Genomic DNA, 25,678 nt, shown 5'->3' on the forward strand with positions numbered 1-25,678 from the left:
GCCCCCTCCCCCCCGACAAGTAATTTTTCCCAACTCTAAAACAGAACCAGAAAAAATTCTGGGAATTTCGACGGCTATTGGTGAATGTGTGTGGGAAAGAACACTCAATATTAATGAAAAGAAATGTTTCAAAGTGGAGAAAAAAAAATTTCCGCAGAAAAAATGATAGAAACCTGAAAAATAGAACAAAAAGATAAATTTTCCAAAACGTAGGAGGACCCGTGAAGTGACATAAAAAATGAGGATGTCCTCCTAAAAGAGGAACGGTTGGTAAGCCTAGATAAAACCAGCCTAGACTAATTTTTCTTGACAAAAGTAGAACCGCGAAAAGAAATTCTGGGAATTTCGACGGCTATCAATCAATGGTGAAGAAACACTCATATTAATGATATATGTTTCGAAGTAGGAAACAATTTTTTTTCATAAGAAAAACCCGTAAACCTGAACAGTGCAAAAGGGCGAATTTTCCAAAACAGGACGACACTTGAAATGACATCAAAAAGGAGTACATCTGGTAACCCTGCTAGAGAGTAATGTGCAGGGCTTTCTCTAGCCAACAGCCCTGGGATGTTATTCCCTGAAAAAAAAAATTCCAATCGAAAATAAAACCGCTTATGAGTATACAATAATTCTTTTTGACAGTTAATTGTAAGAATATGGGTGCTACCTAGGCTGACCATATTTCTTCGAGAGAAATACGGGACATCGGGATTCCAAATACGGGACATCGCCAAAAACGACGCCAAAACCAAACAAAGTTGCCAAATATTGTTGAGATTACGGAAAATCACAATGGCGGGAAATGATGCATTACCACAAGTAGCAGTGGATTAAAATGTATTCCACGAAAAAAAAAACGTTCACCATGGCAAATGTGGGAGATTAATATTCTCATATATAGTAGTAATTATCATAAAATAATTTCTGAGTTGAAAAATAATGTCAATCTTTGACTTCAATAGAGAATAAAAATTCAAGTAGGCTTAGTGTAAAATACGGGAAAAACCGGGACACTTTTGCCAAAAAGTCGGGACGGCCAAAAAAACAGAAAATACCGGGACTGTCCCGGGAAATACGGGACGTATGGTCACCCTAGTGCTACCAATTTATATATTAATTTTGCTCCATGGCCAGCGGAATGAAAGAAAAGTAGACGGTGGTCGATATATAAAGCGTTTATATAAGATAGGTTGGAGCTAAGCTTGTTCCTGACCTGAATAAAACGTTCTACCACACTTATCAAGCGGGCCAATGGGTTTTTAAAAGCTTGTAACTACAACTGCTAAAGGTACGAACATAGTGCGCTCGTTTCCGATTCTGCATCGTTCCTAATTGGTTAAAAGCCTGATGAATTTAAAATTTTACAACCAATCCATAACTGCGCAGACTTGGGAACCAGCATGCATTATGTTTGTACCCCAAGTCTAGAAATTTATGGATGTCACCAAGTTATTTCAAAACTGTCCTGTGCTCTATCTAGGAGGCTTTGGCAGTCTCTCTCCCTCTCCTGGAACCAAATGATTTTCCCATCGAAAGCTATTGGCAATCACATTTTATCTATTGTGATACTGAATCAAATTATCATTAGCCCAGTTTCACTGTATTTTTTTAAGTACTATAAATTTATTGGAGGTTATAAATTCATTGATTGGGGAGGGGGAAATTATCCATACAGGCTACAGTCATTTTGTCCGCCTTTATAACCTTGAGTTTTCTCAGTGCATGATTACAATACTAATTCTTCTCTTATATATATGTACTACTTTCTACTATATACTAAGAACACACATTGGGAATTGAATAAAAAACACCAGCAAAAAACTATATTTGTTTATTAAAACACAAGTTCTTTTGAACATCATTTACAAATCATATGAAAAGAGGCAAGACATCTCAAAATATCACAGAGTAAGAGAATTTTATAATTATATAATGAATCAAGAATGTCCTTCAAAAGAAAAAATGTACTTGTCAGATGCCAAAAAGATGCATGGGATTTATCATGGAATATATATATGTCTAGGCACAAGAGAGCCATTCCAAATCTTTCATTTATTTATGCACAAAGTTAGGACATGTTTTTATAAAATGGTATAGCTATCAATGATTTAGAAGTACAAAGTAAAAACAACAATACAATAATTACTGTAGAAAACAATTTCTTCCCATACAGGACATGATGGATTGTGAGATGTAACAAAAAACAATGAAAAGTAACTTGCTGTTTGAATCAGTACCAAATGTTCAATCAATGACTTTCGCTGTTGGGCTAGAGGAAAAAAAAAAGAATGAAATCGGTAAAAAAACTATTTTTTTCAAAATTACTTATAAAAATAGAGGGTGAAACGCATCACATATGCAAAAAAAAAACATTCAACACCAGGAATTCATAAGGAAGAGAATAAAACGAAAACAACGAAGCTATGGAAGGGCTATCAAAACAGAACAAAATGAATGGGCCCGGCAAAATTCTTCATCCACACTCAGTTGGGACTCTTATTTTCGGTTCTTCTCAGATGACTGGTGTAATTGACATTCTGATAGAAGAGGATATGATCCATTCCACTGTGATAAGAGACATTCGGTAAAAATGGGACATCTGGCAGACTCTGAGGCTGAAAAAAATATTCAGCGGTTTACTTCACACATCAATGTTTATACACCTTTCAAATAACAGAATGCAAAATGTCAATATCAAAACTGAAAAACCTTCTTGCAAATTATTATCATAAAGTCTCTACCTTACAAACTTTCAACTTATTTTTTTTTCCAAGTTATATTACAAAATGAAACATGTGGTGCTTCAGATAAATCATATTGATTTTGATGATAATTGGAAAAATGTTTTTACCAGACCCAGCAACTGAACTGATTACTGAATGTGGGTATTATAAGCAAGGGATATAATATTTATTCATGTACATTGTGCACAATTATGCACATCCAATTATGTAAGTTCTATGATTTATGTACATTTAATTTATGAATTTAGAGAAGCATGCTATCTTTAAAATATCCTTGGAATGGCTATAGCAGAAACTGAAAATGATAAACAAGTATCATGCCAAAGCAGACATTTATTTCTACTTTGACAGAATCATTAAATGCAATCTACAACATTTGTAATATTTGGCAATATATCGATAATTCCCTGCTCAATTAAAATCAATCCCAGAATTTTGTTCATAGAATTTGGTAAATAAGTAGGAAAAGTGGGACAAAACTGAGAAAGTAAGACATTTTACCAAAAGAGTAGGAAAAGTAGGAAGAGTGGAAGCCCTGTAGACAGAAGTCGAATGATTTGACTGAGGGGGAAAACAGAAGAATAAGACAGAAATAAGCATCTCGATAACATGAACATGTTTTGTGTAGCTTTACAAAAACCATAGATTTCAAATTTAATCACATATTTTAAGTTTCATATAGAACCTTATTTCAATTTTCTTTTAACCTTTCCATTTCGGAAATATCAGCAAATTATTGTTATTACTTTTTACACTCTAACTTTACAATATTATACAAACAAGCAGGAGAGCAATATATTCCATAGTAAGATGACAAAGTTTTATGGTAATTTCATCTTTGAGTTGACCCAGTCTTGCATCAATAACAGCAAGATACAGCATGACTATAATATTTGAGATATTTAATAACTATCTCAGTGATTAACTAAATTAAAATAGTATTTTAATTTTGCGGACACGATGGCATGCTGATGAGCTTATTTTCTATGGAAAAGAAAATGTAGTTAACAACCTTTTGATGTATACACAGCAAAATCACTTATTATTAATGATACCTAGCGTAAAATAGAATCAGAAATAAGGATGGAGCAAAATTTTGTGAAAATTTCCTAGCGCTTCATTAGTTTGCTTTTGAAGATGAAAAATAATAATAAATACAAAACATTTGCAATTTTAATTTAAAAAGAAAAGGCTTTTTGCATACCTGTTCAAGATACGGTAATTGTTTTAATGGAAGTTCCATGTTCTTCGCAAACGGACGTAAGGCTTCAGGAAAAGCATATGCTAGAATGCAATTGGAGAACTTGAGGAGATAATCTCTGGTATATTTCACTTGAGTGACGTTATCGAGGTTCAACTCTGGGGACCCATCTCTATTCATTGAGCTGTCTGAAAACACCTAAATACCAAAAAAGATTATGTCAGTTGTAGTAAAAAAGACATTGCTCATTATTGAAAATCAATGAAGCAGAAAGATAATAAGAGATTAAAAAAAACCAACTGGTTATATAGAAGTACATTTCGAGAAATTAGAACAATGTTTATTAACCATTTCATAAGGTGCAAAGATTATAATAAAATAATTTTTAAATATGTAACCAGCTGATGTTTTTAATTCTTATTCAAACTTACTGCAGTTGATTTGATTAAAAAGTTATATGTAATAATGTGCGTTTATTGTAGAGTTGGTTCCTTTTTTTTTGAATAGAGAAGAAAACTAGTGTTTCCCCAAAAATAAGACCTAGCATGATTTTTCAGGATGCTTCTGATGATATAAATCCTACCCCCAAAAATAAGCCATAGTTAAAATCCTCATTCAGATACATTTAATATGTGGTTGCAACACATGACTAATGTATTGACCTGTCTGAAACGATAATGTCTTTATTATTATTTATTATCAAACAAAAATATAAGTAAATGATATTTAAATTAATACTTGAAACAAATTATAATACAAACTATAATTAGATTTTCGTTAATTCCCAAGCAGGAATCCTTGAATGAGAGGTGAACGCCTACGTAAACATGAATTTGAGACTTTGGCTTTTATCAAAGGAAATACAGAAAATTAACGCTCACAGCAATTCTGATAAATAAAAAAACAACGTATGACATATTTTAGCTACTAAAATATGTAAATGGCTACAATAAATGCTGCTGTCATAAGCAAACAACTATTACAGTTTAGCGCAAAGTACTTTCTGCCAGCATGGACAAGTCGCTCGTCTAGTCCTGAAAATGTGAACTTATTGTTTACTTTACATTTTATGAAGTTCAATATTTGCAATTTTTGGTTGATTTTTATGTAACCACCATTCAAAAATGTCTTCAAAAAGAAAGAGCGATTGTACCAAAAAATAAGCCTTAATATGATCTTTCAGGATGTTTGTAATATAAGCCCTATCCCAAAAATAAACCCCAATGTATTTTTAAAGCAAAAATTAATGCAAGACCAGGTCTTATTTGTGGGGGGACATACAGTATAAACATTTCATGTGACATCACATATGTGCCCCTATATATCCTAAGTACTTTGCGAAAGTGTTTCACCACTGATATCCTTGAGAATTGCCCTGACGCAGAAGACAAGCTAACAACAGACATACTACAAAATTGAACACACTCAAATTTGATAACTTTATAAAATATGCTTGCAAGTTTTATTGAATGTTCTAATTTTTTGAAGTGTACATGCATATAACCATGTCTGCCAAGCTCAAAATATATCATTGCAAATATCAGTGACACACCTCACTTTTGTCAAAAACCAAGTATTTTTTTTAAAACAAAAGTTGATGAAACTGCAATGTTAAAATGTGTTCAACATTTTGTTTTAAAAAGAACCATGATTTTTTTTATATGAAATTGATAAAACTTGAAAAATTAACATTTTTTAAAATGATTAAAATGCAAAATTTCAAAGCCTGCACTACTTTTTAACCCATTAAATGTTTGATTCTAAATCCTTTTTTGGACAAGAAAGTGACGCTGTAGATAAAGCACACATATATACAGTAAAACCCACATGAACAGTCAACCCTTAGATGATCACCCGTTTTATGGTTAAATAAAAATTTCCTGGCAAAAAGCCTATTGAATGATGTATTTTGAACCCCTGTTTAATGGTCATCCCTCGAGTAGATATGATCTCACACTACAGATGGTTATCTAAGAAATATGAAGACAATTTTCTTTCCTCCTAACAAGATATTGAAATATCAACTGTTGGATCTTGGCATTATAAAATTATTCAAAGTCCAGTACCGTAAACTACTTCTGAAGCATCTTATCTGTATTATGGAAGAATTCAGGTGTGTCATGAAATTGGCTAAAATGATCAATGTTTTGGATGCCATCAAGTTAGATAAAGCATGCATGGAACAATGCAAAATATCCAACAATCATAGAATGTTTACAGAAAGTCTGGCATGAAAGGACCTGAAGTTGATTCAGACGTAGATGAAGAACCAAAAAATTTTCAGGGACTGAGAGGAAATGCTGGATTTACGATGACAGTGTATATTGAAGATTATGCTCCTATATATAGGACCATCTTTAGAGCATCATGGGGGGGGGGGGGGGGTCCTGGGCTAAGTGATTTTTCTGAAAACCTATCAGGCAAATTTACATGCTTACACTTGAAAATTTCAACCAGACCTCATTTTTATGAGGTCCCCATTTTCTGTGGAAGTTCCGGATTGTGCTCAGATGAGCCCATGTGTTATAAGAAAACACTGCCTATAGATGACAATATGAAAGAAGTAGAGTGTGAGAAGCAAGAAAGCTTTGTAAAAAACTATTTGGACATTTTAAAGCACTGGGTGAATTAATATTTTAATGTAAACACAATGATGAAAAGGCAAAGATATAAATTCTATATGTGAACTTTGTATAACATTTTCTTCTGTAATTTTAATTGCATTTATCTGTCTAATAATTACAGTGAAATCTTAATATAACAATACTCTGAAGGATATTGAAAAATATTGTTTTAGAAGAATCATTGTTATATTGAAAGGTAGTATTAATAGGGTGCCAACAAATTTATGCTCTTGTTAATGTCTCTTTCAAATTGGTATTGTTAGTACCACATGACAAAATGCATTTATAAGTATTTATTTGCAGCAAAAAATTCTAATTTATTATTTTTTGAACAATATTCAATTAGTTGTTTCACCATGTATGGTTAGTTTCAATACTTTTGTGCACTACACAAAACAGACTACTAATTGTGTATTACAAAAATAGATTCACAGTAATTTCACCTAGCACTGTAAGAGAGTACACAATGCAGAATATTGATGTTATTAAAAATCCTCGAAAGAACCAAAACAGGTTAAGAATTTAAAAATATATTAATGATTTTGAGTGAAATATAAAGAATATAGTTGTGGTGGTTTCGTAATGTTTCGAAAAAAAGATTGTTATATAAAAGAATTTATCGTAGTAAAGGACATTGTCGTATCGAGAGTTTGAAATTAGGCTATAGTAGACAATTCCAAACTAGATCTGAAAAAAATATCATAGTTCAGGAATTTATCATTATATCGAGTATCGTTGTAGTGAAGTTTCACTGTATATACACCTTTATGACTTTAAACATATCTTATATTGCCAGAATTTTGCTCATTTTAAAATAATCATTTTAGTTACTGTTCATACTGTATTTTAGTTTCAACAAGAACCCTCTAATATGATTACCCCCTCTTTTATGGATGAATTTTTTTTGTCCTGCAAATGTCCGTAATAAAAGGGTTTTACTGTTTTTTTGTTTTGTCCATACAGGAAGACATAGTATTAACACTGTGAAGAAACACTTGAATGTTTTAAAAAATCTAGAGGTCTAAATTTCTATTCCGAAGAGAGAACCTACACTCTTTACTTACCAAATTCTCTTTTTCTGTTTTCTCATCAGTTTCTACTGCCCATGGATGGTACTTGTATTCAAAACATCCTTCATGATTATTTTGTCCTGTGTTGATAAACAAAAAATACACCTATACAAAACATTTGATAGGATTTATACAAACATTTGATTTAAAATTCTCCAAACATTTGATATATACTACAGCTGGACCAGCTAAAAATGAAGCATTCGTTTTTAGTGAAAATACCCGCTGAATCTGTTATTAAGTAAAAAAAAAATTGATTTTAGAAATCAAGCATTTACATCAAAATTTGATGCATAAAATAATTCTGTATCTTTCTTTTTTGTAGAAACTTGATTTCTATTCAACTTTGATTTTCAAATTTTTCTTCAACAAATGAACACAACACACATGAAAGGAAAAATTCAACTGCAGATTCTCACACTCAAACATATTGAGTCTGTATCAGACGCTGAGCAAGGGCTGAATTAGTCACTTTTTAAAACTCTGATTGGTCAGTTTCTTATCTTCATTTTCCTGCTAATACTCCTCCCATCTAGACAAAGCTACATTAAGATTCTTCCAACCAGCTTTGCTTTCAAACAAAGTGTTGCTGTTCATGCTGCAACAAAACAAACAACTGATAGCAAACTCAAAGGGGTGATAAACCTTTTGTCAAAACATTCGATTGGCAGCCTTTAAATGCATTACAAAGTCCAAAATATTTTTGGTTCTTGTACAGTGAAACCTGTCTAAGACAGACACTATGAGATGGAAACCGAATAAACAGAATCAAAATATAGTCTGTTCAATGATTAGTGCTTTGACTTGCACCTTTATAAACCAGAAATCTGCCTAAAACGGAATATTATTTCAGTCCCTTCATGCTCTGTCTCGTACAGGTTTCGCTGTGTATTTAGTTTTCATTTTTTCAAGATTTTCCTTTTAAATACTTCATTAAATCCTAGTTACCATGAAGAAACTGCTTGGTACAAGTGACAAAATGCCTACACATTGAGCATTGCATCACACCAAATGCATTAATCTTCTCACTAAATTCAGACTCTGGCTAAAAGCAGGCTCATCATAAGCGGGTCCAACTTCATATTGAACTTGAGGCAACTTTGCATACCAGATGAGAGAGAAAAGACAAAGAATAAAAATAGAAGCTAGCTTATTTTATTGCTGGCTTTTTGCCAGAGTTTCGAGCCTTGGCTGTAACATATACATATATAGACTGCTGTCATACACATTATGATAGCTATAATTGTAAATTTAACAACAAAAAATGCAGTGGTACACCAGCTCACAAGTGCGGATTGCAGTAATTGGGTAAACCTGGAAGCAAATACTAAATTACTGCACATTAAACATACAAAAAAAAAGATTAACACACAAAACCTGGGTATCATGAATAAGTCTAGCGGATGCAACAATCTGTATTATGCTGCCTGAAAAATGCACTGCCTCAGCAATGACAGAAAACTAAACAATATACAAGAACTCCTATCATCCATTTTAAATTTGTTCTATTTGATCAAAAAATATATTTTGGAAACAATGGTTTCAATTTCTATTATTATGAAAAACACTGTGGTAATCTTATATATAAATGTGAAAGTATGTATGCTCTTTATACAAATCTAGTTTTAGACCGATCGTTGCCAGATTTTGCACATATACCAAACAGGTCTGGGATTGAGCCGTAGGCTACTTAAAAACTTTGTCAGAGCTGGGCAAATGCCTGAAATGGGCGAAAAACTGTTGGGCAACAGTGGTTTTGGGACCTCAACAATCACTTTCGGAACGTTTACTTCAGTTACCGTGGTTCCCAATAATGCGTTTCAGACGTTTATGTCTTTACAATGGTTTGTCATATCTTTAACGCTGCCATTATAACAGTTTATTCCTTTATAATGGTTTGGCTCTTTTCTAATACTCCCAGTAATTGAAGAAAACCCTGGAAGCGCCGGGTATTTTTGCTAACTTATATACAGGGTGGCCTGTAAGTGCTAATGTGGCCTTTATCTCATCAACCGCCCATCGTAGAGGTATAGTTTCAATTTAGAAAATGCTTAAAAGGCGTTTGAATAATATTCGCTGCACAAGCTGGACATATGACGTCACTAACAACACAGAACTACTACGACGACAAAACTGAGAACAATACTGTTCAACGCCAGCTGATGAACTCAATGCTTGCCCCAAATCATCAACACTCTGACATGAAGTTAAAAAAATATTATTATCGAGTTTCAACTGCAAAATTACTCAGCACTGCTATCGTTTCCACATCAAATGTGGCAATGAAAGAATTCCCTTAGATCCAAACACTGGACTGATTACGCTCCCAAATAGATTTTGCCAGTTGTTAAACTCAGTTCCAGAACTTGCAGACAAAGTCTTCACCAACATTCAACAAAATCCCCGAAACCATGAGTGGCTTTGTGAGAGAATTGAATAATATTTGTTGCACAAGCTGGACGTATGACGTTGCTAACAACAGAGAACAACAACTACGACGACAAAACTGGGAATAAAAATGTTCAACGTCAACTGATGGACTCAATGCTTGCCTCAAATCATCAACACCCTGGCACGAAGCTAAAAAAATATCATTATACACCAACATGCGAGTTCAACTACAAAATGACTCAGCACTGCTATCATTTTCACATCAGTTGATCAAACTTGGCAATGGAAGAATTCCCGTAGACCCAAGCACTGGACTTATAACGTTCCCGAATGGATTTTGCCAGTTCTGATATATATAAGTTCAAGAAGCTCTGTTTTCACACGGACACCTTTTCGTCACCTGTTCGCTTGTTGGTAATCTCAAAAATTTGTACATCTACACACCAGATGAACAAACAAAAACATTGTGTATCCACAAGCAATTGCCTGAAATTTTAATTAAAATATTTAAAAATAAAAGTAATTTTTTTCTTACTTCATGCAGAAATTTTTTTGATTAAGAAATAATTAATAAGGTATATATATATGCAAACTTTTTACAGGGCGGGCAACGTCGCAGGGTATCAGCTAGTATCAATATATAAAGTATTTTGCACTCACCTGATACTTCAATGCTCCAGTCAGATGTTGGTTGATTCACCACTTTATTCTAAAATAAAATTTTAGGGCAGAAACTTGTAATGCATTCTGTCGCAAATTTCAAAATTTCTAATAATAAAAAACGAAATGAACACCATGAAAAAAAATGTCAAAACACTGCTTGATTCATCTCCAACATTTTTTTGGAAAAATATAATGTACTAAATTTGAGATTTTAATGTTCTGCAGCATATAACCCCTGCAGATTCAAAAATTTCCCTAGTTTGAAAAAAACAACAACTGCCATCACGTAGTCCACAACGGTATATAATCCACATTTCATTCAAGAAAATTTCATTTATGAACAATGAAATATTAAGAAGTGGAAAGGAGTTGTTTGTCATGTTTTGTTGAAAACATGTTAATTTTTCTACTGATATCCCCACATGCTATCTATAAATCTTAAAAGAATTATTTTTCACCAATTAATTTTTCAAGTATTTATTTTTAGTCTAACCTCTCAGAAGAAAAGTTGCAGATAAGATGCTATGGGACATAATCCGAAAAATTTCAATGTTTCCCTTCAACTCAATCCATACATTAAAATATGGTACACAGAGCAACCCAAAAATTAACTAAAAAAAATAATAAAATGCACTGTTTATAAAAATATGGTTGCCATCAACAAAGAATAAATAGCTTTTTGATTTTTCTGAATGTGTGCCTCAAGCTCACATTGCAATTGTCCACCCAGAATTTTATTTGCTTTTCTGATACCTGCAGAACAATGTTAATAAAACGTAAGCCATTCATAAACAAGAATTCCTGAATCAAAAAGATCAGTCATATTAGGAATGACTTTACCATTCAACTTGTAAAGCAAGAGTTATTTGAACCAAAGTGAGCAACCACACACTTGTTAATGTTAAGAAAATCCTGCTTTATTCATCTGCTCCTGGTGAGAAGGCATTTAAGTTTATCTAAAGCGACTTCCCACAATTATTAATTCCTATTTAAGTTTCAAAAATAAGACTTACTTTTACTGGATCAATATGAGCTTCCTCGTCTAAGAACTTGTCAAGCCTGAAAGTATTAAAAAAAAACCAAAAAAAAACCAGAATTATTATCACATAACCACACAATATGGCTTCTAGCAATGGGAGAATGTCCATGTGTAAATATGAAAAACTGAAACAAAGAACTTTATTCTCACCTGAATGGATATTTTGAAGAATCATCACTTTTATAATACTCTGGTGGTAGAAACTGTTTTAGCCAATCACTTAATCCTTCAGCCTATAAGGAACAAATATCAAAGGAATATTCTTTATAATGTATAATTTATGTTAATGCACAGATATTTAGGGAAATTCTTATCCTCAAAAATCATTGCAATACTAAAACATAATCAGTTTTCGAAATTGTTCAACAAAAAAGAAGCTGCTGCTGTTACACTAACCTTGATTTAATATCCCACATCTTTTGAATAATCAATACATAGTTTTCGGAATTACATATTCAAAATTTAAAGAGTTTGCCAAAAAATTTTTATCAGGATCTCTCGTTCATGAACACATTTTTCATGTTGTCAACTTTAGAGAATAGGTTAGGGAGATTTTTTACACGGAACCAAATTTCTTACAGTCAAATATGAAAGGTAATTTTTTTTTAAAAACAAAAAAAGAATTTTTCATTAATGAAAGTAAAATCGTAGGGATTTTTTGGAAAACTTGACACTGAGATAGACATTACAGTTATTGCCATACAATAGGGAAAATTATTAAATGATTATCAATTACCCGTGATAACTACACTCAAATCGAATTCCACTCACCAACCAACAAAATATCGCCATCTAACCAAACAAAACTCTACTGAGGCTGAACTGGTGCTGGCTGTTTGTAAATTTTGCCTTCTCCCTTGCCAAAATGAAAAAAATTTGATAAACACTTCAGGATTTGGTGAATTTTAGAAAAAATGTAATTGATGCATGTGAAAATTTCTTTGAGGGGACAAAAAAAGAGCTACAAACTCTTTGGGAATAATTTTTGCCTGCCCCCTCCCCGAAAAGTACGAATCTTTTTCAACAGTGGCCAAAATTCAGGCGATATAATTCTTCATCAGTTCAAAGGATGCAGTAGAAACTCATGAGCCTCCCAAAAAATTTGGGAGGCTTGGCAGCTATGTATGTAATTTTAATATTACAATACAACTAAGATTTAATACTGAAATATTCATAAGTAGATAAATTTGAATAGAAGCTTTGATATTTCTGAGATTACCCAGGAAATAAAGTTTTGTTTTTAAAAGTTATATTCATTGAAACAAAGAGATTGTGTCTCTTGTTTCTTAGATCAATTACCTACATCAGGGGTGGCCAACAGCATGCGCATGAGGTGGTTTTGCGCAGTCTCAATCGAGTAAAAATACTGTGCATTAAATGTTAATTTGTGATCATTATTTGAGCTTTTGATTTCAACAGCAGACTTCCTAACTAACAAAATACTTAAATAATCATTTTTAATGACAAAAATTACTTACTACATTCTCACCACTCTTTTTTGAACACGCAAATGTGTGTTAAATAACTGTTATGACCATTGTTTCCCATTCTCTCCCCCCATTTCATGGGACAAGTTTCCCATTGTGGCCTCTGAATTTGTGTTTGAATTCATATTTGGTGTTCTGCTCATTGTGATGAAACTTTTTCAAAGTGCATTCCAACTCACATTGGAACCTCGAAACTTCAATCGACTAGGCTACGTAGATCCCAATAATTTCAAAGAATCAAAATGTGTTATATTTGATAGTGGGTTGATATTGTGTCTAAAACAGAGAAACATTCCTCTCTGCACTTTGAACTGGCAAGTTGGTAGCATTCCGTGTTTCACCACTTGGGCATTTCTTGAAACCGAATCACTAATATTATGGTTAAAGAAGGTAGCTTACGTAACAAGAATACATGCATCAAAAATCTGGTTCTGTATAATTTTATGGACATACAAGAGCATCGGGTGATGGTGTGAGAATCCAATTACATATATAGGCAGTCTGCCTGGTCTATGCGAAGCTGTTCTATCTTATCTTGGTACCATCATGTGTTTGCCCAATTCGAACACCCTCAAAGCAGATGGTCAATGTAATCCACATGAAACAATTTTCATCCCAATGATAAAATTTCACTTGGAAGCAATCCGCAATTGTGCTTTAGGAAGGGGCGCCAAATAAGGGGTAAGGAATAAAAATTGTAGAAAAACTTAGAAAAAAAAATGTTTTGTCTGGGAAATTAAAACCGTGGATTTATTAGATGGAATGATTTGCAGAATTAACTCTAATTTTTGATGCATTGCATCGAGCCGAGAACACAACCAGATAAACAACAAATATGTGTCAGTTTACAGAAAGTATAGGTATACAAACTCCCAGGGTAAAATTTTAATAGCTGAATTGCCAGTGTTTGACCACATCACTTATGCCAAGCCTGGGGCCCGGCAAATCTCTTTTGCGTAAGTGAAAAGCCAGATCATGCACACAACTAACAAGAAATTAATGAAAAATGAAACCATGAATCACTCACAACCTGGTGTGGTTAGAGTTGTGGCCCAGTGGTTGAGAAACACTGATATATATATGGTGAATACAAAACTGTTTGTTTTCTGGGTCATTTTACTGGTGCAGCTTATATACTGGAGAGCGCAGTCAGCGATGCTGTAGCTGATCTGTTGCCCCTCGAGGAAAGAAATAGCCAAAGTTGGCCACCCTTGCAGATACATGACAGTGATTAAATATAAAAACATTATCACAAGAATGATTAAATTTATTAATTTTCTCACCTGGAAATATAGCTGATGTTTGATAATATCCATTACTGTTACATCAGATGTATCATTTCTACCGTAATTCCAACTAGATTTGTATGAAGACGATTCCAAACTTGGATCAGATGTTGATTGGAATGGTGACTGGTAATTAGAAATTCCATCAGCTGTTTCAGTCAGTTGTATATCAGATGATTTTTCATAACGCTCCTTAGCCTTACCCATAGCTCTCAGACTCTTTAAATCTGTGAGTTTACCAAAATCAAGGTCTGCATTCAATCGGCTCTGTTGATGATGAACACCCCCAACCAGCACTTGACTATTTTCTGAAGTTTCACCACCAAAAGAATTTTCACTGGGCATAATATTTGTTGCAACTGATTTTTTCCTGATAGAATGCCAACACATTTCTTCCAAAGATCGCCTTGACATGGTGGAGTCATTTTTTCCATGCACAGAAAAACAGTTCTCATGGTTTATATCGGTTGCGTCAGAAGTTTCATAGCAAGACCATCTGCATGGCATTCTGTTATTTCTTTTCATTTCAAGTTCACGACAATTCAGAACTGAAGCATTGTCCAGATCACTCTTATTTGGATCCCAAAAAACATTTTCTTCACCATCTTCACCAAAGTGTTTCTCAGAATTTTCTGCAGCAATATCATCCCTGTGTTTGTTGTTTTTTCCTGATGCTTTACCAACAGGTTTCCACCACAGATTTTCATCATAGTTCCCTGATGACACGCCCAAACCTAAAGTGCCATCAGATTTATGTAACGAGTCAACTTTTTCAACTTCTGCTGTATCTATATCTGCATAAAGATATACATATTGTGCTAATTCCTTCAATGTTGGTACACGATTCAAATTACTCATGTTTTTATATGAAGCACGGTTCATTTGTTCTAGCTTCTTGAATTGTGGTTTGTTCAGATCTGTTCTTGGGGCCTCGTTTCTGATAGAGTTCCACTTTCTGTCAGAAATAAATCCAGTGTTAACAGATTGAAAATCTTGAGAACTGTTATGTAGATTTTGAGAGAAAAAAACAGGAGCTTCTTGCATCGTTTGATTCTCACCAGCATCAAAAGCTATGACCTTTTCTGGTTGATGTTGAACCATCAAATAATCCCCTTGTTCATCAAATTCACAAATAATACGGGATCTATCCTCAGACTCCATAGAAATACCAACTGTTTGTGTTTGTCTAAGATCTCCATTAGTTGTACCTGTATATTTAACATGCTCCCTATTTGAATCAGAACCATGTGATTCATAGAATGGAGTAATGACTTCTAATTGTTCAGACAAAGGCATTTTAGCTCTTGCTGCAGCTATTGTTTCTTCATGAATATTATACTTTGCATTGCCATACCATTTTTCATTAATACCTTGTAGTGCAGATGTTTGCGTAGAACCTTTTCTGAGTACATTTTTAGCAATAGTGGATAGTTTAAGAAGCTTTGCACAATAGCTCTGATGATTTTGTAGTGAGATTCTGCATTGCATGTCAGGCGCACTATCAATTAACTTTGAATTCTTGGCTTGCAAAGTATGGACTTTGCTTCCTTCTACAATATGGTTAGAATCCAAAACCTTTCCATGCGAATCTTCACCATTAAGAAATAAGTTATCTTTCATGACAGAATGGAAACATTCTATGACATCAACATCTGTTAATCCTGCCATTTTCACGTCCGTCGAAAACAAATGTTTCTTTGAATCACCATAATTACCATCGCTCTCATCCTAAAACCAATGGAAAATTTTTACAAAATTAATATAAATTTTAAATTTTTTATTGATATTAAAAAAACAAGGGGGAAAAATGTTCCTAATTCCCTTATTAAGAACAGGAGGTCTGCAATCTTTTGATTTGCAAGCAGTCTTTGTCCATTATCAAAAGAAGAGTGCCCACATGGGAAACTCTGACATATGCTGCACTTTTTCAAATCAGTATATTGCTAATCCTTGAAGAGATTGTTTCACAGAGGTGTCTTGATCAATAGCACTATATAATATTAATATATTACAATAGTGCGAATATAAAAAATCTGGCTTAAGCATTAGGAAAAAAAACTTTAGTCAAAACTTAAATACGATTTTAATGACCTTCCTTGGTGCATACAAGCAACAAGTCAAAGATGCCTGTGTTAGAGTATCACTTGCTTCTAAATAAAAATATTTAGTGAAGAATAAAAAAAAAATGGATAAAAAATATATATCAGAAATCTGTAAATGAATGTAGGATAACAGGTTGAGAGAGAGAACTGGTTAAATGGATATTATTTTCAATAAAATTAAACTCCCACATATTCACAAAAGAAAAATTGAACAATAAATCAACAGTTGATGAAACCACATAACTGGTGCTTCTAAAAATGTTTCTATAAGACTGGAGTTTAAATGCTTCTAAAAGTGAAAAACTTGCAAAGAAAATTTGAAATATTACAAAGGTTATCGCTACTATTATTAGCTTCATTGTTGTTGTTTTCCATTATTAAGGCATCAATGAGTCTACAGTAAAATATATCAAGAAATAACATAAAATTTGATCATCCATTGCCATAGCTACACCTGCTACTATATAGCCCTGGATCCACATCTCTTATGTAGAAAGTGCTGTTTTTCTATGGGTGCGATAAAAAAAAGGATGCAAGCTATGTATTGCATGAATTGCACACTATAACCGTCATTATTTAATCTGCAAAATGTCTTCCAGCATTTTGTATGAAAAATATAAAAGCTTTGACTAAGAAATTACTTTTCCTGAATTGTTAATGGAGAAGGGTTCCCAAATGTAAAGATAAAATAAATTAGAGAATTAATTATTAGGAATTCAGAAATTGGCAGGGATTAATCGAGTTGAGTGCTTCTGAAACCAAAACAATGCCTTATGAAGATGATCAGGATAGAAAATTAGAAGAAAAGTACATTATGAGCAACATAGCAAAGGCTCCATAAGTTTAAAACGAAAATGGATTGTTTCCATGAAATAGGCCATCTGTGGTTCATTTTTCACATTAGTACAGGAAGCCTTGTTACAATACTCTAACAAATTAACAGTAATTCAGAAAAAACGACTAACAGACCTTGTTGTTCTTTCCAGAAAGCATTGCCATTAATCACTAGTGCATACCCCCACCCTTCAAATTTTTCCACACAAAGCAGATACTGTAAAAACCAGATGCTTAAAGAACAAAATTTTAGGGTTCGGGTTATTCACAGATTTTCCGTATTCACGGTGATCTCTCGAATGTAATCCCTGTGAATGCAGAGGAAGATGAGTGTACATAAAAAGAGTTAAAACGTCCACCAAATTCACCAATTTGCAGAATAACTTAGATAATTCTTTTACCTCAGATAAAGTGGACTTCTCCTAATAACATGCTATATTGAATAAATAGTTCAGATTATACATATAAAAGATACATCATAGCACACTAACATCAACTCTACACAAACACAATAATTATGCCGATGATGGAATTTCAACATTTGCAATATCTCCCTTCAAAGACATCTCGCTTATATACATATATATATCAATACTATTTATATAGCAAATTTCCTTGGTAGCCATCATGTGGAATAATTTGATAATTTGATCATGATCAATTTATATTAGTCAATAATTTCTTGATACAATTTTACAAATTGAAAAACATAATCATCAGAAAATTAGATTAAATAAATCTAACTCACATTAATAGCCATTTTCTTGGGAACATCAAAACATTTCTCATCATATGAACAACCAGGCAAGTAAGAATCTGAACCAACCACTATCTGACTAGAATCGGCATAACTCTCCTGCTCTCGCTTTTGTATGATTTTTCGAGAAATTATATCTCCTTGCTCATCAAACAGAAGCTACCATATTCAGAAAAGAAAGACATTTTTAATGTCACTAAGAATACACACATCATGTTCAAAATGTTAAAATATATAGAAAGATTACATACATTTATAAAAAAAACCAGTATGTAAGTGACAGACTCAGATTACAGAGGGTGTTTAGACATATTGGGAGCAACTTTGATTTTGAATTTAGAAGAGAACTAGAAGAAAAATCTGGCAATATGTTATTCTGTGATATATATCTACTATAGAAAATTTAGTTTGGAATATGAAGAAAACTGTCATTTGAAGGCTATATATAAGTGCTTACTTCTTTCTGTATAAAAATAACCATATCCAATGATTAAAACAGATGAGAAAAGGTATGTTTTTCAAGTCTCTAAGCACATAATAAGTGATACTCTTAATTTAGGCCTATAAAAAAATTATCAGGTTTTGAACAAATTCCACATTTGCCAACATTTCTAGAATGCAGCCAGGTTTTACAACTGCACTCAAAATCTTCGAAATTTATTTTCAAAAAGAATCACTACACCTAAATCTAATCTACACCTAACCTTTGATAAAGATTTAACTATTGAAAAAAAAAGAACAGTTTATTCCATGCTACTTTGGCATATTGCGGTGCCAAGACTACAAGCAGACTGTAATATGAAATCCTTTAGCAAGAATTAGATGAAAAAATATTGTTCGGGTTGATGGAATTTTATTTAAATTATTGTAATTTTTTAAAAAATCAATTTTTTTATTGAAAAAATATGCCAAAAATATTAATAGTTTGGTTCAAAGAATGCAATGAAACATCCATTTAAGATCATTGCCAGCATCTCTTATAACAAAAAATTAAAGATGAGAAAAAGTTTAAAGAGAATATAAAAATCAACTATTAAAATACAATCTTGACTCACATTTTTGAAAATGTTTTAAAACTTTATCCTAATGAGCCTGTCAAGCTCTATTACGTCAAAATGACCCTGTAAAGAGGTTTATCACAATAGACTTTAATGTCAACCAAAAAAGTAGCGAAAGTCAACACTTTTGGTGATTAGGTGGTGCCAAAAATTGATATTATTAGACGTCCTTGGAAGAACTAAATATGTGACAAGTTTGAAAATATATTGAAGAGTTTATACGGTTATTGAAGAGCTATATGAGAGAGTATGATACAAGTACAATTAAAAGTGTATTTTGAGCAGAATATAAAAAAAGATTGTTGTGATCGTTTCACATAAAATCTCAAAAAATATCACCATAGTAGTTTATCATAGTAAAAGACATCGTTATATTAAGAGGAGTTTAACATTAGACTAAAGGTGATTCCAAACAAGATTTAAAAAAAATATCATTGTAGAGGGATTTATCTTAATATGAATCCAAGTATCACTGCAGCAAGATTTCACTGTAATTTCAATTGTGGTAATGAGAAAATCAACTACAAAAATATAAGGTATCAAGGTAATTCTACATTTGAAATGTACATGAAATGTCTTACCAGGTTCTTTTGTTGCAGCACAGATGATTTTGGAAAATCGATTTTAGATTCATTTCCCGCACAGATGAAGGACATCATACTTTCACTTTGCAAGATCTCTTCATTATATTCTGCATGAATTCCTGGATCCATTCCTAGCTCCTTAGAGTTCTGTACAGAATGTTCAAGATTTTAATTCACATGCAATTGTACTGCATATTTCCTTTTTTGAAACATATTCATTATTCATCATTCTCACATTATTTGAATAGAATTTCAGAATAAGATAAATGAAATGAACAAGCTTGAATAAATGACAACCAGGGTTGTAGTGATTTAAATCAGTTGATTAGAATCAGCGATTTAAATAATGAAAATGACATGAAATAATGATATTTGAAATCATATATTCAAGAAATGTAAGGTTTTTTCCTCTTTTTCTTAATAAAATGTTTTGGTATATCTCTGAAGTATATGATTCTTTATCTTTAGTTTGCAAATGTTTTTTAAATAGTCATTATGTTTATAAATTAAAATTTCTTCAATTATAAGTTCTACAAAAATATAAATTAATGACTAGTGTGTTAGTAATATATATGGTTTCTTTAAATATATATAATTTGTTTAAAAAAAATCATGATTTAAATAAAAAAAATCTGATTTAAATAAAAAAAAACAAAAAATTTTCTTAAAAATAAAAAAAATCAACAACCCTGATGACAACACACAGCTCCAGAATTCTTTAGGCCTATAATAACAAGGCAACAAATTAAGTAGAATCATTTTACTCTAATTTGTAGAGAGCCAGTCAAATTTCTTAAGAGCCAATAGGTTTTTGTAGAGTAAAATGGTCCAAAAACATTTAGCTATATAATTTTTTCTACCTTTCTTTCTGAGTTAGTATTTTGGTATTATGGGCAATCAAAGCGAAAATGTCACTTCCTGTATGTATATCCCATTTACACATACCACCTAGTCTAGTACACATATAGTCTGAAAATATGCATGTACCATTCATTAAAACAGCTAATACCAGGGCTTAACAAATCAGGAGAAAAATTTAGTGGCATCCAAATTTTCTACGAGCTAAAAAATTTTTTTTTCAGAAAAAAAGAACAGCCTGAAATAATTTTAATACTTTTTCTAGATTTTTCCCAGCTGATCTTTTGTCATGTTGGTTGAAACAATCACACAAATTCGAAAAAATTTAGCCATCACAAATAGAAAATTCCAGGCTCTCTAATCCCATTTATTTTTTGTCACCACAGCTCCCGGGATTTGCGAAGCCCAGGAAAATAGCATCAACATCTTAAATCTCTTGAAAATTTGAGGCACAACAAGCTCGAGGATCAGCACATCAATAGCAACCAGTTGTTCCAATAATTTTGATCTTGAAAACTAAATTTACAGTTTCATTTCAAACATTCCTATTAAAAAAATAAGTGCTAATTTATACTGAAAAAACATAGTCAAATTAACAGCGTTTAATTTATACCTGCAAAAACTGTTCAAAACATAAACAGAAATGTTATGTACAAAATGTAAGAGGTGGTTCTTAGTGAATTCTAAAAATTAAAATGATGTAACACATTGCAAATGATATTCAATGGTTCATAACTGGAACTTTTAGGGGGCTTTTATTACGGATGATCACCAGGGGAATCAACCCCAATGAATGAACGCCAGGGGCTCTGCCACCGGACTTATCCCATTGCAGAGACCTCTTCCAGCCCAGCTTCGTGGTAGAGTCTGGGACAAAGTGCACCTAACAGTCTGAGCGTGTAACTAGTGTTGTGTTTGATATTTCAGCGCTGCCATCTATACTTCAAATTGTGAGTGAAGTGTAATGATTTAATATTTGTAACATTGCAGGCCTGTTGCTCTCTGTGGCGAGACTTTTTAACGGGAAGATCGGCTCGCATTCGCGCCTTGAAGTTGAAAACCACAGAAAACCAACTTCAGCCCACCACCACTGTGGGGTTCGAATCCAGATCCTCGCGATGCGAGTCCGTCACTATAACCACTCAACCACCACAGCGGCGGGAATCAACCCCAGAAAAACATTGGGGTGCAAATAAAAAAAAACCAACTACTGGGTTTTTTTTTTAGGTTTTTTCATGGTTTTGGTATTGAGCATGAAGAAAGGATGTTATATATGCCAGGGCTGGACAAATCCCAGGTGCCAGCTGTTAAAAAATTAGTACTGGTGTGTAAAATTTTCTTTGTGTAGTTACTATATTACAGGCTGAGAACAGCACAAAATGTTTGAAATTCACAGCACACAGTTCGTCCTTGTCAGACAACTTTCCTGACACAGGGATACAACAAAAAACAGCGACTTGACTGCAGCAAAAGAATTTCTACAGCAGGGAGTTCCCCCATCAAGGGGTTAGCACACCAACCTCTCGATGAGTATAAAAAACAAGCCTGCCATTCAGAATCAACAATAAATTGTAGGTCTCAGTTTAATTAGCCCTCGTGTGCAGAAAATGACCGTGGTGTGACAAAAATGATCAAATTCACAGTAGCATATCTGCCAACCTGAAAGAGGATCACTATGCCCTGAAAAGTCAAAGGAAGCATTATTACAGAACTTTTTCTCTGGGTAAAAAATTTTGGGCACCTAAAAAATTGTTACTGGCACCTTTTTTTTTTTTTGCAATTTGTCCAGCCTTGATATATATTGTAGCCTGCTTAAATATAATGAAATGAGCAATTGAATAACAACTAGGCTATTATATAAATATTATATCAGTGGTGGCTCATAACAGAAAATTCATGTGTTCATGTGGGGAAGGGGATCTGAAAAAAAAAAATGGTTTTGCATATTATGATAAAAAAAAAAAGGCCCAATTAACTCATGGACAAGTATGTAATTGGCAAAGATTCTTTATTGTGTCGAAACTTTTGTGAACACAAAATTCCACCTTTTCGCAAAAACTTATTTTTTATTACGCATTACAGCATTGTTTTTCATATTTTCATGTTTGAAAAAATATTTTTAGAGAGAAGATTTATCTGTTAGTCTTTATTATATATTCAATAATAGTTGCCAAGGGGCCAAACCCATTGTGCAATTGGAAATAGACAATTTGGCTGTAATCTCACTTATGGGATCTTAGCTACAGACTCAAAGGCATATTTATGGCTTTACTGCCTGTGGGCTTCATTGATTTGGCTGCCTTATTCCCACTATACTCTTATTTTCTTGCCCACTCATTCCTCAAATTTGCCGCCGAGGTAATATTTACAATGGTGGAGGATAGCCCTGCTTACTTCTCTAAGTCACTGTTTAGGTCACTCACAAGCTTGCAAATAACTGCAAACTTTCTTGGTCACTCACTAATCTGGTCCTTTGTTTTTTAGGTCACTCATTCGGGGTCACCTTGTACTCAGTTTGTCTCCATGAAGGTAAAAATGAGACGCCAACCCCGTCTTCTTTGGCATGAAAAATGTCTGAAAACATGGCTCCGTTTCACTCTTGGCGATTTCTCATCATGCTTTTGGACTTTTTCTCATCAAAGATAGAAAAATCACCAACACATCACCAAAAAGGGCATACAGTACTATAGCTATTCCAGTTTTGGAGAACTAACATCTAAGCTGCCGCCGCCAAGGTGTACCGCAGACCTTGCTTGAACCACCCTCAGCATCAAGATATGAATTGGGACACATTAAGAATTATTGCGATACAAATACAGTCGGCGTTCGTTATAAAAGACCCCATGTTATTGCGGTCATTTCATTACAATGACCGGTAGTCATAGAACGACTACCATACGTTTCACTTTCGATATAACGGCCCTCCCACTATAACGTGCAATTTCAACGAGACGGGGTTCATTACATCGGGCGTATAATGTATTATTTAATATTGAAACGAAGCGATTTCGTTGAGTTTTTAATGTGAATTCATGAGAGAAATGTTAAGTAGCGCGGATCGATACGAAAAATGTGAACTCACAAATTCCAGCTTTTCTCTATTTTTTTCCATTTCCATCGATAGATACAGGTCGGCAATATCTGAACGGAAGCATGTATTCGGAGTGTTACATTCGATAATAAACAAAGCGACGGAAATTGTCTCGTTCTGTTCCTTGAAGGGATCGATTTAGACATCTTCAGACTTTTCATCTTTTCAGCGCAATTTCTAACGCCAGTCATGGACGGCCTGGACTTTGATACCGTCTTCTCGTTGCCAAATGTTTTTCTCTCTATCATTTTCAAAAACAATAGAACTCACATTAGTGACTTCTATGAAAAAAAAGAATGGATTGTAAAAAAAAAAAATTTTTTTTGTAGTATATGATTTTTAAATCTTCGAAAAAAAAAAAGAGAATATTTTTTGAGCTCCGGGAACAGCTTTGGTATAAGGGACAGGTTGGCGATTTTTTTTCCCGGCGCCGGATATGTCCGACGGCCCGAGAAAAAGCCGCCAGACACTACGTGCGCCAGAAGAAAAAATCGCCAGCATAGAAAACAGTAAAAACAAATGGTATAAACAAAAATAAGCTCTAGATTGTTTAAAAAATAAATGAATCAAGTTTTAAATAAAATCGCTAATTTGGCGTGTCCCTTTATACCAAAGCTGTTCCGATTTGCAGTAGCTCAAAATGTCATTTGATAATTTTTGTCGTACCACGGTTAGTTTCTGCATACGAGGGCTAATTAGACCGGGAGCTATAACTTATTGCCGATTCCGAACGGCAGCCTTTTGTTATACTCACCAAGAGGTTGGTGCTCTAACCCCTCGATGTGGGACTCTCTGCGGTAGCAATCTTTTTTCGGTAATCATGTCGCCGTTTCTGTAGTACCCCTGTGTCAGGAAAGTTTCTGACAAGGACGAACCGGGTATCAAAGTTAGTGATTAACCGATACAACCGGTGATTGATTAGTTATAAACCGGTACCGTCTCTGAAAACGGGACATCTGGCCACCTTTCAGGAGTCTGTAACAAAAACGTCTGTTTTGCACTGGATGATACGAGCGTTTAAAATTCGGCCAATTCAGTCAGGCATCTAATATTTGACTTATTTACTCAGAAAATTAAATTCACTTGGCACTCTGTGAATGTGCTCGGCATTCTTCACGAGCTTCCACAAAATTGAAATGTAGGAATTCCTTTTCAAATTAGAACTTTTTTCTGTTTCTTTCTTCTTAAAATTAAAAAAACAAAAATCAATAATGCTCACATATATAGGTGAATATTAAATAATTTCAATTGAGTGGACATTTTACTATGGTTTGAAATAGTCATATTTATGTTAAGTTTTCACAAAACTGTAACGACTGTTAATTGTAATGACTAGTTTTTCTACGTTATGTTATCTAAGGTAAAATGGCTTATGGCGAAAGCGTTTGTGAAACACTGAACTAGTCATCATCTCATTGAAATTGTCATATATGATCATATTTTAAATATAATGCATAACAAATTTTCGACTTATTTTTCTACTAATTTTCATCAAGTTCTTATACTACCAAAATTGTCTTTGGAGTCTAGTGCGAGAACAGCTTGTCAAACGATGCGATGGGCTGAGTTTTAAATATCGTGTTCTATACAGGAACTTTTTGGTGTGTGAAAATTCTAAGTTATGAAAAGAATATCTGATTAAATCAGTGACAACCCTTTATGATCTCTAAGTACCCTAACGTCATTAATTTGTATACCAGCGATTAAACTGGTATACAAATTTATACATATGCATGTAAATAAAAATAATGTATCTCACTTACACACATGTGCAAGCAAAAAAGGGGTTTCAATTTTCAAGTAAGAGGGCATATCAAATGTGTTATTCACATGGTTATGTTTTATATTTTTTTAAACAATATATAAACTGCCCCGCTTATATTTTTCTG

The 25,678-nt window shown here is 33.3% G+C and overlaps 1 protein-coding gene across 1 annotated transcript; it reads right to left on the reverse strand.

Moving 5' to 3' along the window:
• Window positions 1-1,815: 1,815 nt before the first annotated feature.
• Window positions 1,816-23,978, reverse strand: LOC149089914 (uncharacterized). Its single transcript, XM_089230993.1, has 10 exons — window positions 23,781-23,978; window positions 19,838-19,987; window positions 18,190-18,357; window positions 14,503-16,233; window positions 11,883-11,965; window positions 11,707-11,752; window positions 10,691-10,739; window positions 7,634-7,719; window positions 3,949-4,143; window positions 1,816-2,615 (listed from the first exon to the last, which is right to left on the reverse strand). The coding sequence occupies exons 1-10, from the start codon at window positions 23,814-23,816 to the stop codon at window positions 2,484-2,486; spliced, it is 2,676 nt and encodes an 891-aa protein (XP_089087119.1). The 5' UTR covers window positions 23,817-23,978; the 3' UTR covers window positions 1,816-2,483.
• Window positions 23,979-25,678: the final 1,700 nt, after the last annotated feature.

Source organism: Pholcus phalangioides, unplaced genomic scaffold (assembly GCF_987345545.1).
Source record: "Pholcus phalangioides strain wild (caught in Gottingen) unplaced genomic scaffold, Ppha-v1.0 ptg000001l_1, whole genome shotgun sequence".
Taxonomy (NCBI): Eukaryota; Metazoa; Arthropoda; class Arachnida; order Araneae; family Pholcidae; genus Pholcus; species Pholcus phalangioides.